The 16,821-nt window shown below is 35.6% G+C and overlaps 1 protein-coding gene across 1 annotated transcript; it reads left to right on the top strand.

Moving 5' to 3' along the window:
• Positions 1-12,353: 12,353 nt before the first annotated feature.
• Positions 12,354-13,360, top strand: LOC101724471 (olfactory receptor 7E24-like). Its single transcript, XM_021252419.2, has one exon. The coding sequence runs from the start codon at positions 12,369-12,371 to the stop codon at positions 13,296-13,298; it is 930 nt and encodes a 309-aa protein (XP_021108078.1). The 5' UTR covers positions 12,354-12,368; the 3' UTR covers positions 13,299-13,360.
• The last annotated feature ends 3,461 nt before the right edge of the window (positions 13,361-16,821 follow it).

Genomic DNA, 16,821 nt, shown 5'->3' with positions numbered 1-16,821 from the left:
AATAACATAAGACTAATCAGAGGCAATGAAGAAACAGGAGAAAGTGCAAATGATATAAAAACATGCATAGAAGTAATGGCAGAAAACTTCCCAAGGAGGGGAAAAGAACTTGACATACAGATAAGTGAGGCATATAGGACTTCAACTAGTCTTGATCAAAAAAGAAAATCTACAAATAGGCATATAATAGTTAAGATTCCAGAAACCCAACAGAAGAACAATATTCTACAAGCAAATAGAGAAAAGAAATGAATCACATACAAAAGAAAGCCCACCAGACTCACAGCAGACTTCTCAATGCAAACCCTCAAGGCAAGTAGAGCTTGGAATGGTGTATTTAAAGCCCTAAAGGAAAACAATGTCCAACCCACATTGACACACCCTGCAAAACTATCTTTTAAAACTGATGGAGAGATAAGATACTTTCATGGCAAAAAGCACATGAGGAACTTCATGAATACTAAACCAGCACTCCAAATAATTTTAAACAGTATTCTAGGAAAGGAAAATGAGGATCACAACCCTAGCAAGCACAGCAGAATGAATCCATCAGGCATGACAAGAAATTAAACGTAATGCAGGAGAATCCCACAAAAAGAAAAAAAAAAGGTAGAGCAATGATAAGTCAGTACATATCAATTATAACCATCAATGTTAATGGTCTCCATTCACCAATTAAAAGAAACTGGCAGAATGGGTCAAGAAGCAAGATTCAACAATATGCTGCAAAAAAGAAACACACTTAATTCAAAAAGAAACTCATGGACTGAAAGTTAAAGGGTGGAAAACAATAATTCATGTGATAGGAACCCTCCAAAAAGCAGGAGTAGTATCCTCTCTGTAAATCAAATACCTTTGAAACCAACTCTGATTAAGAGGATCAAAGCGGGACATTACTTACTTATAAATTAAACTATCCAAGAGGAAGAGATGACAATCATAAATAAACATGCACAAAACACTAGTGCAATCAACTATATAAAATAAATTCTAATAGACATGGAAAATCGAATAAGTACTAATACAATAGTACTAGGGGAACTCAATACACCACTGTCACAAATAGATCAACTAGACAAAAAATAAACAAGTAAATACTAGAACTCAATGAAATTCTTGAACAAATGCATTTGAAAGGTGTTTACAGACTGTTTCACCCCACAAAATCAGAATACACATTCTTTTTTTAGCCTGAGATGGGTCATTCTACACAATAGACCACATACTCACTCATAGAACATGTTTAAGTAAGTCAAAGGAACTGAAGTTCTCCCCTGTATATTATCAGACCATAGTAGGATGACATTGGACACCAATAGCAAAAGAACCCCAAGAATTATTAAACACAAGGAAACTGAACAACACACTTCTGAATAACCAGTGGGTAATAGAGAAAATTTAAAAAGAAATCAGACAATTTCTATACTTAAATTACAATGTCAATACAACATATCACAGTCTATGGGATAGAATGAAAACAGTCTTATGAGGGAAATTCATAGCAGTGAATACTCATATTAGGAAAACAGACCAAGCTCAGTTATACAACCTGATGTTGAACCTCAAGCTTCTAGAAAAAGAAGAAAAGGACAAACCCAAAGCTCATACAAGGGAGGAAATTATAAAGATCAGAGCAGAAATAAATGAAATTGAGACTAAGATAATTGTACAAAAAGTCAATCAAGCAACGAGTTTGTTCTGTGAAAGGATAATCAAAATTGAGAAAATCATAGACACCCTTACTAAAAAAGGAAAGAAAAGCCCAAATCCATGCAATTGGAAATGAACGGGGTGAAATTACAATGAACCCAGTGGAAATCCAGAGGATCATCAATACCTACTTCAAGAACCTATATGCCAATAAGATGGAAAACATAGAAGAAATGGAAAGATTTCTAGATATGTATGAATTACCAAAGTTGAACGAAGATGATCTAAAAATTTGCAACAACCCAATATTAATGAATGAAATTGTAATTAAAAACTTACCAACTAAGAAAAGCCTAGGCTCTGATGGCTTCACTGTTAAATTCTCCAAGATACTCAGATAGTAATTACTGCCACTACTCTTTAAACTCTTCAGTGAAATTGAAAGGGAAGCAATACTCCCAAATTCATTCTTGGAAGCAAGCATCACCTTGATCCCCAAAGGACAGAAAGACCCAACTGAAAAATAGAAGTATAGGCCAACCTCACTAATGAACATAGATGCAAAAATCCTTAATAAGATACTCGCAAAGAGAATGCAGAAGACCATCAAGAAGATCATATGCCCTGAACAAATCTGATTCATCCTAGGGATGCAGGGATAATTCAACATACACAAATCAATAAATGTAATACACTATATTAATAGAGCCAAAGACAAAAACCATATGATCATCTCAATAGATGCAGAAAAAGCATTTGACAAAATCCAACACACATTTCTCATAAAAACCCTACACAAATTTGTATAGATGGTCTCAACCTCAATCTGGTAAAAGCCTTCTATGTAAAACCAACCACCAATATCATATTAAATGTTCACAAACTGAAATATTTCACATTAAAATCAGGAAAAAGACAAGGAGGTCCACTATCACCAGTCCTATTTAATATAGTTTTGGAAACATTAGCCATAGCAATTAGAGAAAAGAAAGACATAAAAGGAATAAAGATAGGAAATGAAGCAGGTAAATTGTCATTATTTGCAGATGACATGATACTCTACATAGAAGACCCCAAAAACTCCATCAAAAGTTTTCTAGACCTAATAACCAAATTCAGTCAAGTAGTAGGATACAAGATCAACACACAAAAATCAATAGCTATCCTGTACACAAACAGCAGACTCACTGAGTGAGAAATAGGACAAACAATTCCTTTCACGATAGCATCCAAAACATTGAAATACCTAGGAATCAACCTAACGAAAGAAATCAAAGACCCCTACTCTGAAAACTAGAGCACTCTGAGAAAAGAGATGGAATAGGATATCAGAAAATGGAAACACGTCCCTTGCTTCTGGGTAGGAAGAACCAACATAGTGAAAATGGCCATACTTCCAACTGATATGAAGATCCAATGCAACCTCAATTGAAATTCTAGCAACATCACACACCTTGAGAAAACAATCCAAAAATTCTGGTGAAACAAGAAGAGACCTAGAATAGCAAAAGCAATTCTAGGCAATAAAGATAAGTTGGAGGTATCAAAATCCCCAACTTGAAAATATTTTACAAAGCTACTATGATAAAAATAGCAAAATACTGGCAAAGAAAAAGACCTAAGGACCAGTGGAACAGATTAGAAGATGCAGAAACAACTCCAGACACACTCAGCCACCTCATCTTTGACAGAAACAAATGCCCTCACTGTAGGAAAGATAGACTCTTTAATAAACGGTGCTGGAAAAATTGGATTTCAACTTTCCAAAGATTAGAACTAGATTTATATCTCTCACCATGAACTAAACTAAAATTGAAATGGATTAAAGATCTAAATATTAAAACAGAAACACTAACCCAGCTGGAAGAAAGGTTAGGTAGAACTCTTGAAGACCTCAGTCACATGTGAACTAGCACAATCAACAAGTAGGATCTCTTCTTATTAAAAAGCTTATTGTACAGCAAGAGAAACCATGAGCAGTGAGAAGAGACATCTCATAATGTGGAAAAAATTTTTCACCAGCTGTTCCTCTACAAAGGCCTACTATCGAGAATATATAAAGATTTATTTTTAAAAAGCAGAACTCCCAATTCTAAAGATCAATCCAAAATTGAGCATCTGAAATGAACAGACATTTCTTATACAAAGAAGTAGGAATACCAAATAAAAATGAAAAAATGTTCAACATTGGTGGTCATTGGATAGTTGCAAATGAAAACAACACTGAGATTACACCTCAACCCACAAAGAATGGCTGTTATCATGAAATCAACCAACAGCAAATGCTGGCAGGGCTGTGGAGAAAGAAGAATCTTGCTCCGCTGCTGGTGGGAGTGTAGAGTGGTACAAACACTGAGGAAATCAGTATGGAGATACGTCAAAAAAGTAGGTTTGGAAGTCCCATTTGACCCAGCTATTCCCCTGCTGGGTATATTCCCAAAAGAATTAAAAGCATCACATCGCAGCGATATATGTGCACCCATGTTCATAGCAGTGCAGTTTGTAATAGCTAAAACTTGGAAACAGCCCAAATGCCCATCACCTGGATACTGGACAAAGAAAATGTAATTTTTCTTATAAAATGGAGTACTACTCAGCCATAAGGAATGAGAAATTAGAGACATTTGGAGGTAAATGGATGCACATTGAGGAGATACTCTTCAGTGAAATAAATAGGACAGGTGTGTAAATCCAAATAGTTTCTCTGGAGTGAGAAACTAAAAGTGTAATTAATTACTATAAGGTATAATACATAGTGTGAAATAGGCAGGAAAGGGCCAAAGGGGAAGTGGAAGTGGGAGGGGTTGGGAAAGGAAAGGAAGGAATGGAATTAATGTGAGAAAATGAAAAAAATGGCAATAAAGTCATTGTAAATGTGAAGGAGTGGAGGGGTTCAAGGGACGGCAGTGGAATAGGGGAAAATAAGAATACAGATATATTATGTAAGGGTGCAAATATCTAAGATGCATGTCATTATATTATATATCTAAAATGTACCAATAAAATTAAATTTTTAAAAAAGAGGACAAGCACCATTCCTCTGCTGTCCAAACATCCCACCAGGATCATAAGCTCAGCCCACCTAAAAACTTAGAGGGACTAGTTTAAGGAAACGAACACACTTTATTCATAAAGAAGAAAAGGAAGGGAGGGGAAAGGAGAAGATAGATATGTACCCTTAAAAGAGAGAATCAGGGTAGGGGGACCCTAAAAGATGGATGACCCAGAGGCCTTGTCTTCCTCTCTGCTTTAAGAGAGATGTGAGTGACCCTTCACCCCACTCCTGGAACTTGTCATATCCAAATTGCATTCTGTGCATCTCTGCCTAATGTCATTTTCTGTGGTGGCCTATATGAAGTTTTTAAAAAATTTTTTCTGTTTGTTTACTTTCCTTGACCTACTGCCTTTTAAGGCCTCATCTTTTGAGTAGGCAGCTAGTTGGCTAGGGACTATCTTACTCATAGCTAGCTTAGAGTTAGTGAGGGGGTATGTGGATATCTATTGTACTCTGTAATTATCCTAGAGTTAATAGTATAGTGAATAGTATAAGTGTGAGAGGTGTGAGTACATACTGCCTTAAATTTAGTTAGCTACCCCATTGCTTTTCCTATATTTTATTGGAGATGTGTGGTTTATCATTGTGCACTTGGCTTTCTGTGTCCTGCCTGTCAGCCCCTTTTCTGGTCACTTGGTGAAAGTGTAAGTCCCAAGGCCATAATGTTGCCTATCTTATCCAATTTTTCTCTCTTTCTATATTCCCATTCTTGACCTGCTTCCAAGGGGAATTTTTCTAGTATAGTTTGTTTTTTAACTTTTTTTAGTCAGGATTAGCCAGAAGACCTAAGATTCCCCTATTATATTTTCTCATCTATATACCCTTGCCTCTGTAGTGGTGTCATAGTAGTGTGTATATTTAACTAATAGATATTCATTAAGATTTGGACTCAAGGAAGGCTAAGGGGAATATTTATATAGATATAATTTTACAAGAATAAATATTCAAGTCAACACATATCCATCAAGGAGAGAAATCAGTAAGCACAAAAATGATAAAAATATTTTGGGGAAATAACTGGAGCATAACAATATTTTTGGATGATGAATTATTGATTTTCTTTATGACCACATAATGCAAGCACTCTAAGTAAACACTCTGTTTGCAAATATTGTAAATGAAAAGAACCTGTACAATATTCTTAATTAAAATAAGACCTATTTCCTGGCTTCCAAATTTCCTTTAAAGAGAAAATATTTTTCTAGGTAAAGAAGAACATTTCTTGTTCTCTTTATTGCTTAGAACGATAGAATGACTTTCACCATGATTATGGACTTATGAGCTCTGATATTCTTAGACTTCTAAATTGTTTAGATGAGTGTCTTTAAGTACATGTATAAAAAAGTTGAGTTGATCACTAACTCACAAGCAAGTCCTGAAAGATTTCTTAGGAGATGGAGTCTGTCACAACTTAAAGATTGCTGAATGTGTATGGGCCTGAAGGGGGTGTATGTTACCAGTGAGAAGCTGGATTACAAATGTACATTGCATTTGGCACCTGCACATTTGTTCTTCTGTGTAACCATCTTTTCTTTCTCACAGGCAACCAAATTATGTAGGAGGATAACATCTAACATTTGCTTCAGAGCTTCATCTCCTGGAAATCTAAGATGCTCCATACCTGCAGCCTTTCCTTTTAGGACTGTTTCTGTCCATGTGCCTGATCATTGTACTCAAGAACCTTCTCCTTCTTATTGTCAGCTCTGACTCTAACCTCCACATGCCCATGTTTTTCTCCTCTTCACCCTTTCCTGAACTAACTGTTTCATCTCCACCATGGTCACAAAGATGATTGCGCACATCCAACTTCACAGCAGTGATCCTCCATGTAGGCTACTTGACACCACTCTCTGATTTTCATGTTTGTGATATGGATGTCATGCTCCTGACTGTGATAGACTAAGGTGAGTTTGTGGTCCTCTGTAACCCACCGAGTTTCTAGATCATCAGAAACCCTTGCCTCTGTGGCTTTGTAGTTTTAATTTTTATTTTTGCACAGCATTTGGATTCCCATTGCCTAATTTTATTCTCTTATAGTTTGCCTATTCAAGGATGTGAAAAATTGCTAATTTCTTATGTAATGCTGCCCACCTCCTTAATCTTGCCTATTTTGACAACTACCCCAGAAACAATAAAGTATATTTCCAATGCCATGTTCTTCCCCACCCTCAGTCTAATGGATCATTTCCTTAGACTACAAAATTGTTTCCCACTCTGAAAATCAACATGCCAAAATCAGATAGAATAAAATCTTCTCTACGTATGGGTCACAACTGTCAGTTGTTTGCTTATTGTATGGAACAGGTGTTGGAGTATATGATGGCTCAGCTGTATTAAAATTTAGCAGAAACAGCGTGCCAGCTGAAATGATGTACACTATGATCATGGCTGTTCTGAATCTCATTGTCTACAGCTTGAAGAATAGAGGCAATGTAAGTACCCTAGGAAGACTCCAAAGATGAAAATTCCTGTGACATCCTTTTAAATATATTTGGTAAAAGAAAACCAACCTAACATTTAGACTTATAAGTTCTCAGTCTCTGACCATGTCAGTATTGTAATTTTGTAATCAATTTCACCTTAACACCCCACTGTCACAAATAGATAGATCAACTAGACAAAAAATAAGTACTGAAATACTAGAACTCAATCGAACTCTTGAACAAATGAACTTAACAGATGTTTACCAAGTGTTCCATCCCACAAAATCAGAATACACATTCTTCTCAGCTGCACATGGGTCATTCTCAAAAATAGACCATATACACATACAACAGTTTAAGTAAGTGCAAAGGAATTGAAGTTATTCCCTGTATATTATCAGACCATAGTGCGATGAAATTGGAGATCCATAGCAAAAGAAACTCAAAAAATTTCATAAACATGTGGAAATTGAACAACACACTTCTGAATAACCAATGGGTCACAGAGGAAATTAAAGAAGAAATCAGACAGTTCCTTCAATGAAATGACAATGACAATACAGCATATCAGAATCCATGGGACACAAAGAAAGTAGTATAATTTTCGTAGTACAGTGCTGGTAGATGAAGAGAGAAATTTAAAGTTGGATATTAATTTTCAGATTGGAAAATGAAAAGTTCCAAAGATCTTTAATGTCAAGTGTTTCAGTACAAGGTAAATGTAATTAAAGTCATTGAAATGCATACAATGTGTTTTGTTATGTGTATTTTACTCCAAAAATGAAATTAAAACAGATAGATATTTAAACATTATATACAATTAACAGAAGTGATTAGGACACACCAATTTTATCTAAGTAGAGGAAGAACCCAAGACCTCTTGTAGACATTTCTTTACTTATTATCTCCTTTGTCATTAGATTAGAAAGTCTTTAGAGATTGGAATGGCATGGGCCAATTTGGCTAATTATAAGCTCCATGCATGGAGCCTCCAATGTCATATAGCTGTCAATAATTTTCTTCTGCCTTCCACCCTTTCATTTGATGACTCCAGTCCAGTGAGTTTCACAGCTATATCAGAGTCTCTATACTAGTCTGAATCATAAAGTTCCTATCTGAATTTGTATTACTTTTAATCTTGAGGACAAAGCCTGAGCCTTTATTGGGTAACAAATATAGGAGGGTGTTTGGGTCTCTTCTCATCGACTATGATACAGCAGAGAAACGGCATCACCCTGTAAGTGCAGAAATAAATCATGAATATGGTAATGATTCTTAAATATTGTTTTCTCACTGTAAGGGCAAACATGACAGTTTGGGTAGTCATTTGGTAAATAATAAATATCAAAGTACCAGTTTAAAAAATGGAAATTTTTTTGTTCTTGGTGATAGTGGGAGAGGCAGAATTATTATTTTAAATATGCTTTCTATAAATTTTTTTGATTGGTGTCTCACTCATAATAATGGAAAAGAAGTGTCCCTGCAGTGTTTCCTAAGCACTCCAAAGGGGTTATGAATGCGATGGTAAGGGTGTAGAGGATGATAGTAACCATACAGTCATGAACTGGTTTGGAGGGCTTCCTGCATTCCAGACACTGAGCCTGCATTGCATGTAGCTTGTTTTATTTCTTCTGTTTTGTTTCCCTATGTTTACAAGTCACATTATTATTGCATATAGAAATGGAAGACCCCATAACTTTAACAAAATCTGTGTAGGTTGTAAGGTAGAACTGATTACAGACACAGAGCACTGAATATCAATCCTGGTAGACCATTCCATTAACAACACAAGCAAGCATTTCACTTCCCTGGTGCTCCAGGAAAAGATGCCTGTGGTCTTCCATTTGGGGGTCCCTGTTAGCTCATAGAACAGAACAGGGTGTGGTACCAGGATAGACAAAGATCACAGGCAATGATCACAGTAAGAATATACACTTGGAAATTCAGCACATATTTCTCTTCTGCCACCAGTGCACTGTATTCTTTCAGCTTTACACATCATTTTTGTGCATGTGATTATCTCTTACAATATTACTTGGGGGCATGCAAGATCTGAATTAAATTTTCATTTAGTGAATAAGAGCGTTAAATAATGTATCTCAGATGCTCCTGTGGTTAAAACTTCATTATATCTGCTTAAACATTTCTGTTTCTTAGGAGACAATAAAAATCTTAGTTCACTGGACAGAATGTGTGAGATTAATTTTTAATCTTTTCAGTTCCACTTATTAATTCTGTGATGTAGAAGAGGTCATTAGTATCTCTGGGACATAACATTGTCATTTGTGTTCATTTCTAGTTAATGCAACAGCCCTGAGTATGGGTTAAACAGATAATGATTGCTCCATTGTAGGCTTAATGTATATAATATAAAATTAGGGCAAAATAGAAGGTATATATAAAATTGTTGATAATAAGGAAATCTCAATATTACTCAATAAGTCCTATGACTTACCATTTTGCTCTTTTTGTAACAGGGCATTTTGTGCGTGTGTAATTATATGCATACATTTGGAGAGAAATGATATATTATTCCTTAGATCTGATTCTCCACAGCCTATTCTTTGGGACAGAAGAGGCATCCACAATTTAAAAAATGTCTTTCAAATACTGAGTGGACTCTCTCTTGTTCACAATAACCATCATTAATCAACATTACTCTGACACACTTGGTATGTTGTGTCCACACATCCCTTACTTTCATGAATGCCCAATAGATGTAGAAACAAGATAAAACACCTCATGTGTATGTCATAGACATGTGGACCCTATGCTTGATTAATTGTATTTATATCAAATATTTTAAAACACTGAAGATATGTTTGTGATCAAAAGAATAAAGAGAGGCACAAAGAAAATTGTGCAGATCAAGCTGTGCCTAAGGCTGAGAAAAATTTTTGAGCTTCACATCATTCCGTACCCCAGTGCCACTTGAATACAATTTACCATATTTCTTTTTGCTTGTATAATGATGTGATTCTTTATTAAAAACAATTCAAAATGATTGAATACTGAAGTTCTAAACTTCCTTTCACTGTCACACCTGTGGAGATGGGTGTAATTCTTTTCATTTTCTTCAAGTAGCATGAGCACAGCAAGGGGATAGATTCACACATATTCTGCCTCTCAAAACAGGTTAGTAATATGGAACTAAAATGTTCATTTCATGACTCCCATCCCAGAGCAATCTTCTCCACCATAGCCATATGGAAATATAATTCCCTATATGATGATACAATTTTTGGTTTATTTTCATAAATAGATCATTATGCCACATAATCTAGAGATATTCCTATAGAATATCTTCAGAGAAAGAGGCTGTAAGTAATAATGCAGGACATTGTTTTGCAAAACAAATGCAATTGAATAATTATAAAATTTAATGTACATTAAGTTTTGGAAATCAGAAATATGCCCCATGAATATATTTTATACAAATTTTTAATAAGTGACAGGGAGAGATGCACAAAAATTTTAAGTGTTTTCATAATAAACTTAGAAGTTAAATGAGGTCATTCTCAAAGGTAATGATTTGCATCAATTAAAATATTTGCAATAGATCTGTGTTCTTCTCAGGGAGATTTACAACCAGTTGCTGATGGAACCTAATCCATTTCAGATGCAACAGGTGTTGTTTTGTATACTTCTTGCATGAGCTTTAGGTACTTTTAGGCAAGTTTTTAGAAACTTTGACAGGAAAATAATCTACTCAAGAAATCTATGATAGTGAATACCCATGTGTACAAGTGTGCAGGAGAATAAAATCATGTAGAGATGCAAAGAATGCCAACTTGTAGGTGACTTTTCAAATCTTTATAAAGTATTAGTTTTGATGTTCATATTATTAAAAAATTTTATGTTAATAATAGTGGTTATTATTTACTATAGTATTAGATAATAATAGTGGAGCATTTTCAGAATGCCAGGAAATATTCTATGACAGTGGTTCTCAACTCTGGTCTACAAAATTAGCACAAGAACTTGCAATGCATATATTCTCATTAAATTGGTTTTTGTCTGAGACCTGAGCATCTGCATTTTAAAAAATGTCCCCAAGTAAATCCACAAATAAATTGTAGAGAACCAGTGTTTATTAAATTTAAAAGAAAAAACACTCAGAATAACCATATAAGGTAGGTAATCATTTTATCCATGAGGGGGAATCACATTATTTGTGGAGGTATTTGCATTAGTTTATGTACATTTTTCTTGAGCTGGCATGATTTCAATTGTGTCTACATTATTTTACTTACTTTTCTGTTTGGCCTGAAAAAGACAATATGCCTAAATTTCTTTCATGTAGCAGAAATAAGAGAATCACAATACAGGGATCAGTCTTCAACTGTAAGAGAGTTTATGATCAGGAAAACAGTAAATTATATTACCATGACAGTGTAGAATACAGAATAAAGAAAAAGTCAAAAGAGTGTCTTACAAAGCAAGTAGTTTATGGATATTGTATAAAGCTAATTAAAATAATCCTGTACAAACTTGGAAGTCTCAAAGGTGGTTCTTATCATTTATAATTACTTGAATAATTGATAGTAGAAAGTGCATTTATGTCACATTTGTGATCTGTATATCATTATATTATTAAACTTAACTGAAGTATCATTATAAAAAATTTAATTGCACTTAGGCCAAGGATAGAAATTATATTAAATTTTTAATATGGAACAAAGTTTGAATGAGTAATTGTATTCTTCAAAGGGAAAAATGAGAAATCCAAGATAAATGAAAAACTCCTTGGAGACAACTGGCTCACCATAATGTCATCAGATTTAATTTAGTATTCAGAAAGGAAAATCCTAGATCTTAATACTTATTTTACCCTAAGTCAAGGTAACTGATATTATTTTCTGAAAAAAGGTACATTTGAATGCTTCTGACTTTCTCTCCAATGGAATTTTTTTCTTTCTTAAATGGGCATGGATTTACTTTCTCTCTTTTATTTTTCTTAAAAGAGTTGGATTTTACTGGAATCATGATATTCTGAAGTGTAAAGCATCCTTATTTAGAAGACTGCTTCTAAAGTAAGTGTGTATGGATGGAGATGGTAACAAAAATTTCAATAATTGAAAGAGTCTTGAGGAATTGGGTTTTTCATAACAGAATGATGTTGATAAAGGCTTTGAATTTCAATTATAAATACTTGTGAATATTTCAAATGAAGATATGTATTTTTTTTTGGTGTTTCATTTTTCTAATTAAATTTCTTTATGAAAAGTTGCTCAAAGAACATGAAAACACAGAATCTCACAAGTGTCTCTGAATTCCATCTCATGGGCTTCTCACAGAACCCAAACCAGCAGCTTGTCCTCTTTGGAGTGTTCTTGTCCATGTACCTGGTCACAGTGCTTGGGAACCTGATCATCACCATGGCTGTCATCTCTGACTCCCACCTCCACACTCCCATGTACTTCTTCCTTTCCAATCTGTCCCTCTCTGACATCTGCTTCATCTCCACCACGGTCCCAAAGATGATTGTGGACACCCTAACTCACAGCAGAGTCATCTCCTATGTGGGCTGCCTGACACAGATGTCTTTTTACATCTTTTTTGGATGTATGGATCACATGGTTCTGACTGTGATGGGATATGACCGGTTTGTGGCCATCTGTTACCCTCTACATTACCCCATCATCATGAACCCTTTCTTTTCTGTCTTCTTACTCTCAGTGTGTTTCTTAATTAGCTTTTTGGACTCACAGATGCACAATATGATTGCCTTACAACTTACCTGCTTCAAAAATGTGGAAATTGCTAATTTCTTCTGTGAACCTTCTCAACTCCTTAACCATACCTGTTCAGATCCCTTTACCAACATTATATTAATGTATTTATTTGTTGTGATATTTGGTTTCTTTCCTATCTCATGGAATCTTTACTCTTACTATAAAATTGTTTCCTCTATTCTGAAAGTTCCATCATCAGGTGGCAGGCATAAAGCCTTCTCCACCTGTGGGTCTCATCTGTCAGTTGTTTGCTTATTTTATGGAACAGGCATTGGAGTGTATCTTAGCTCAGCTCTATCACAATCTCCCAGGAAATGTATGGTGGCCTCACTGATGTACACTGTGGTCACACCTATGTTGAATCCCTTTATCTACAGCCTGCGGAACAGGGACATGAGCAGTGCCCTGAAGAGACTCCAAGGAAGAACAGTCTGAAATTAAGACTTTGCCATCCACTGCGAATGTGATAGATGAGAGAGGGGGTGGAGGAAAGGAAAAGTAAGGATTAATATGTGATCTAGCTATCTATCTCTATCTATCTATCTATCTATCTATCTATCTATATATTTGATTCTGGTCCCCAAAAAAGTTGGGCAAGACCTGAATAAATTCAACATGTTAAATACAAATGTTATATATTACAGTAATACTAATAAAAAGGGGGAAAAAGAACATAGAGCAAAACTAAACACCTAGGCCTCTAAATTTGGCCTTTGGTTGCATTATATTTGAGGTTTAATGATTTTAATTCCTCATCACATTTCATAATGGAAAGTAGGTTGAGAGTTGGGGGCTGGAGGAACTGGGTTTTTTGGGGGGGGGGTTGGTACCGGGGATCAAACTCGGGTCCTTGCGCTTGTGCAGCAGGGGGGCGAAACCACTCAGCTAAATCCCAGGCCCTGGAACTGTATTTTTTAAAAATTAATACAAAATATTATTTTGGGAAATTGAAGAATATATAGGGATGGATTAGTGTCTATTGAACACAAATGTCAACATAATTAATGCCAGCAAAATGTGCACTTAAATGTAGTTAAAATGATACCTAATGGTTATGTATATTTTCCCTAATGAACACTGTAAATAAAACCTGACTTTTTAAAGAAGGAAAAAATAAGCAGAGTAATTAGTACACCTCATCCTTATCCTGAGGAGCAGAAGAATCTAAAATGTTTTGTGGATATTATTGCTTTTCTTCTTCTTCTTCCATTATTATCTGGAATCCTTAGGTAATGGGGTAATATGGGCCAATGTGTGTTGTTCATAATGAGTCTTCAAGGTTGTACAATAATCAATAATCAGTCTGTACCTCCAGCCCTTCATTTTGATAGTTCCAGGTCCAGGGTGCCCATTTTTGTGTCCTTCCAATCCTTTGTTTTCTGCATTAGGGTACCCAGATTCAAGACTGCATTGATATATTCCTGAAGGCAGAGATTGCATCTGCACTGGGCTTCAGAGAGAGGGGTGTTGGATTGTAGTTTGTGGTCATCACTCAGCAGAGAGACAGTGAAAGCCGATACATGTGGAGAAGGAGGAGGGACTATGGGAACCATTGTTTCCTCAGCATGAGGACAATCATGAATGTTTAAGTAGTCAGAGGATGAAAATGTGCAAAATTTCAGCTGCAAGAACAGTGAAGTTTATACACATGGCTGTTGTCGTGGTCTCAAAAGTGTCAGTCATAGTTTTCCTTTCTTCCAATACTGACCTCCCATCTGCTATACATCTAACCCATGATAGAAAAAGAAGGGTGTCAGTAAACTAAGTCCTAAACAAAAAAATATGATAGTTTGGATGAGGATAATGATGAGGATGACAATAAGCATCAAGTTATGAACCAATATTGAGGAATATCTACAAGAAAACATTAGATTCATTCACTCTGAACAGCATTCTCAAGTATGAGCTCCTGTATTATTCTTATTTCACGACTAAAGGGGTGCAACATTTTTTTACAATTCATAGAAGTCTATCCTTGTGTAGAAAGAAGTGAAGAGGTCTTTGATTTGGTTTGTCTGACTTCTGACCCAGAGAATTCTGGAATATAGTCTCTTGGACAACCCAGGCACACAGTTCACTTCCTTGCCTCTCCAGTAACAGCTCCTTTCTCACTATCCTCTTCCACTTGGAGGGTATTTGGTGGAGGATGAGAACAATCTGTGGGTGTTAACTGTTGTAGCAATTATTGCGGAAGGCTGTGATGATAGGCAAGTTCCAGGAGAGAAGTCTCACCAGTCAGCACAGGCCTCTCCCTCTGTCCCACCCAGGGGACCCTTGCAGCTCTGCATCCTTCTCCTCTACTGGGCCAGCACTCTCAATCTCAGAAGGAGTCCTAATGTCAGATAATAGATTCACTACTGCTTAGGGAATGGAAATAATTTAAAATTGACCCTGAGTTGGACATGGGTTTAAGATGCCTGTACCTCCCCATAAAGTTTCTGGAGTTTAGGAAGCAATAGGAAAGATTAGTGAATGTTGTCTAGGTACTTACAATTTAATTTGAAATTCTGCTGGCCAAAATTTTATTTCTGTGAAAAGGGCAGTTTGTTAGTATCTCTGAGACTGGACATTTTCTTGAGTTGACTTGTAGTTAAGACATCTGCCCTGAGTAAGGAGTAAACTGATACTGGATACTCTCAATGAATTCATATGTGATAAAGAAGAAAAAGCTTAACTAAGACTTGAATATTATCATTAGTAGCAGTGGCAAGATTAATCTTGTCATTACAAAAAAATCCTGTGAAGTTAATTTTTTCCTATTTTTGTGACAGAGAGTTCTCTTTATTCAATGAGTTTATTCAATGTATGATGACTTTTAAAAGAAAAACAGAAGTTGAGTGGGCACTGGTGGTGAAAAAGGATGATACATAAAAAAAATGAAAGAATAATGAAAAAGTCCTGGGCAATCAATGTTATATAGCAATAGTTCCTAATGATGAGCCATGAAATTCAATTTAATTTTTAGAAAATGTAATCAAGCTGTAATATATTAGTTATGAACATTTTGGCAAGGGGAAAATTACTCATTTTGTATAAGAATAAGAGAAGCTTTTAAATTTCATTTAATAATATTAATATTATGTCTTAAAGCAAGAAAGATATTTCTTATTCTCCAATTTTCTAAAAATGGTGAGCTGTATTTTATTGTAATTATGGATTTGTTATATGTGATGTTCTTGTTTATCTAATATTTCTCAGTTATATATCATGAATGTAAGGAAGTGAAGAGCATAGAAAACAATAGAGAAAAAATTCAAAGAATATTGGGTTTGTCCCAGATGAGTAGTATTTCTGAAGGTATATGGAAATCAAATGTGGATACTTTCTTTGTGACTACAGGACATCATTCCTGGTATCTACTTTTCTTGTTTTCTTATCCTAACCCTTTAAGAAGGTGCCCAATCAATACAGAGCACAAAATCTAATGCACAGCTCAGAATTTCATCTCATGGACTTTCAGAGGATCCAGAACTGCACCATGTCCTTCTTTGATTGTTATTGTCACTATAGTTGGAGACCTGATCATCTTTATGGCCATCAACTATGATTCCCTCCTCCACACTACCATGTATTTGTTCCTCTCCAATCTGCCCTTGCCTGACATCTGTTTCATATCTATCCCAGTCCCATAGATAATTGTGCTCATCCCTGTGTAGAAATCCTTCTCCTACAGCCTGAGGAACAGGGACATTAAAAGTGCTGGACTTTAAAGTCATCCAAAAGCCAGGTGTGGTGGCACACACTTGTAATCCTAGTGCTCTTGGAGGCTGAAGAAGGTGACCTAGTGTTTGAGCACAGCCTGGGCAGTTTGGTGACTTTCTGAGAGCCTGTCTCCCAACAGAAATAAAAAAGTAGCTGAGTAGTTCAGTTCAAATCCGCATGGTTCAACTCCCAGCAGTGCTAAAATATAACAAGAAAGAAAATGCTCCAAGCAAGCACCACAGTAGAACAACCTATT

This window comes from Heterocephalus glaber, unplaced genomic scaffold, assembly GCF_053883595.1.
Source record: "Heterocephalus glaber isolate CG9 unplaced genomic scaffold, H.glaber_assembly_v1.0 deba00001845, whole genome shotgun sequence".
NCBI lineage: Eukaryota > Metazoa > Chordata > Mammalia > Rodentia > Bathyergidae > Heterocephalus > Heterocephalus glaber.
Note: the sequence above shows the minus strand (reverse complement) of the source record. Positions and strands in the feature narration are given on the sequence as shown.

What these genes read in the sequence shown, in the direction of transcription:
- LOC101724471 (XM_021252419.2), top strand. Translation starts at nt 12,369, where the DNA reads ATGAAAACACAGAATCTCACAAGTGTCTCTGAATTCCATCTCATGGGC.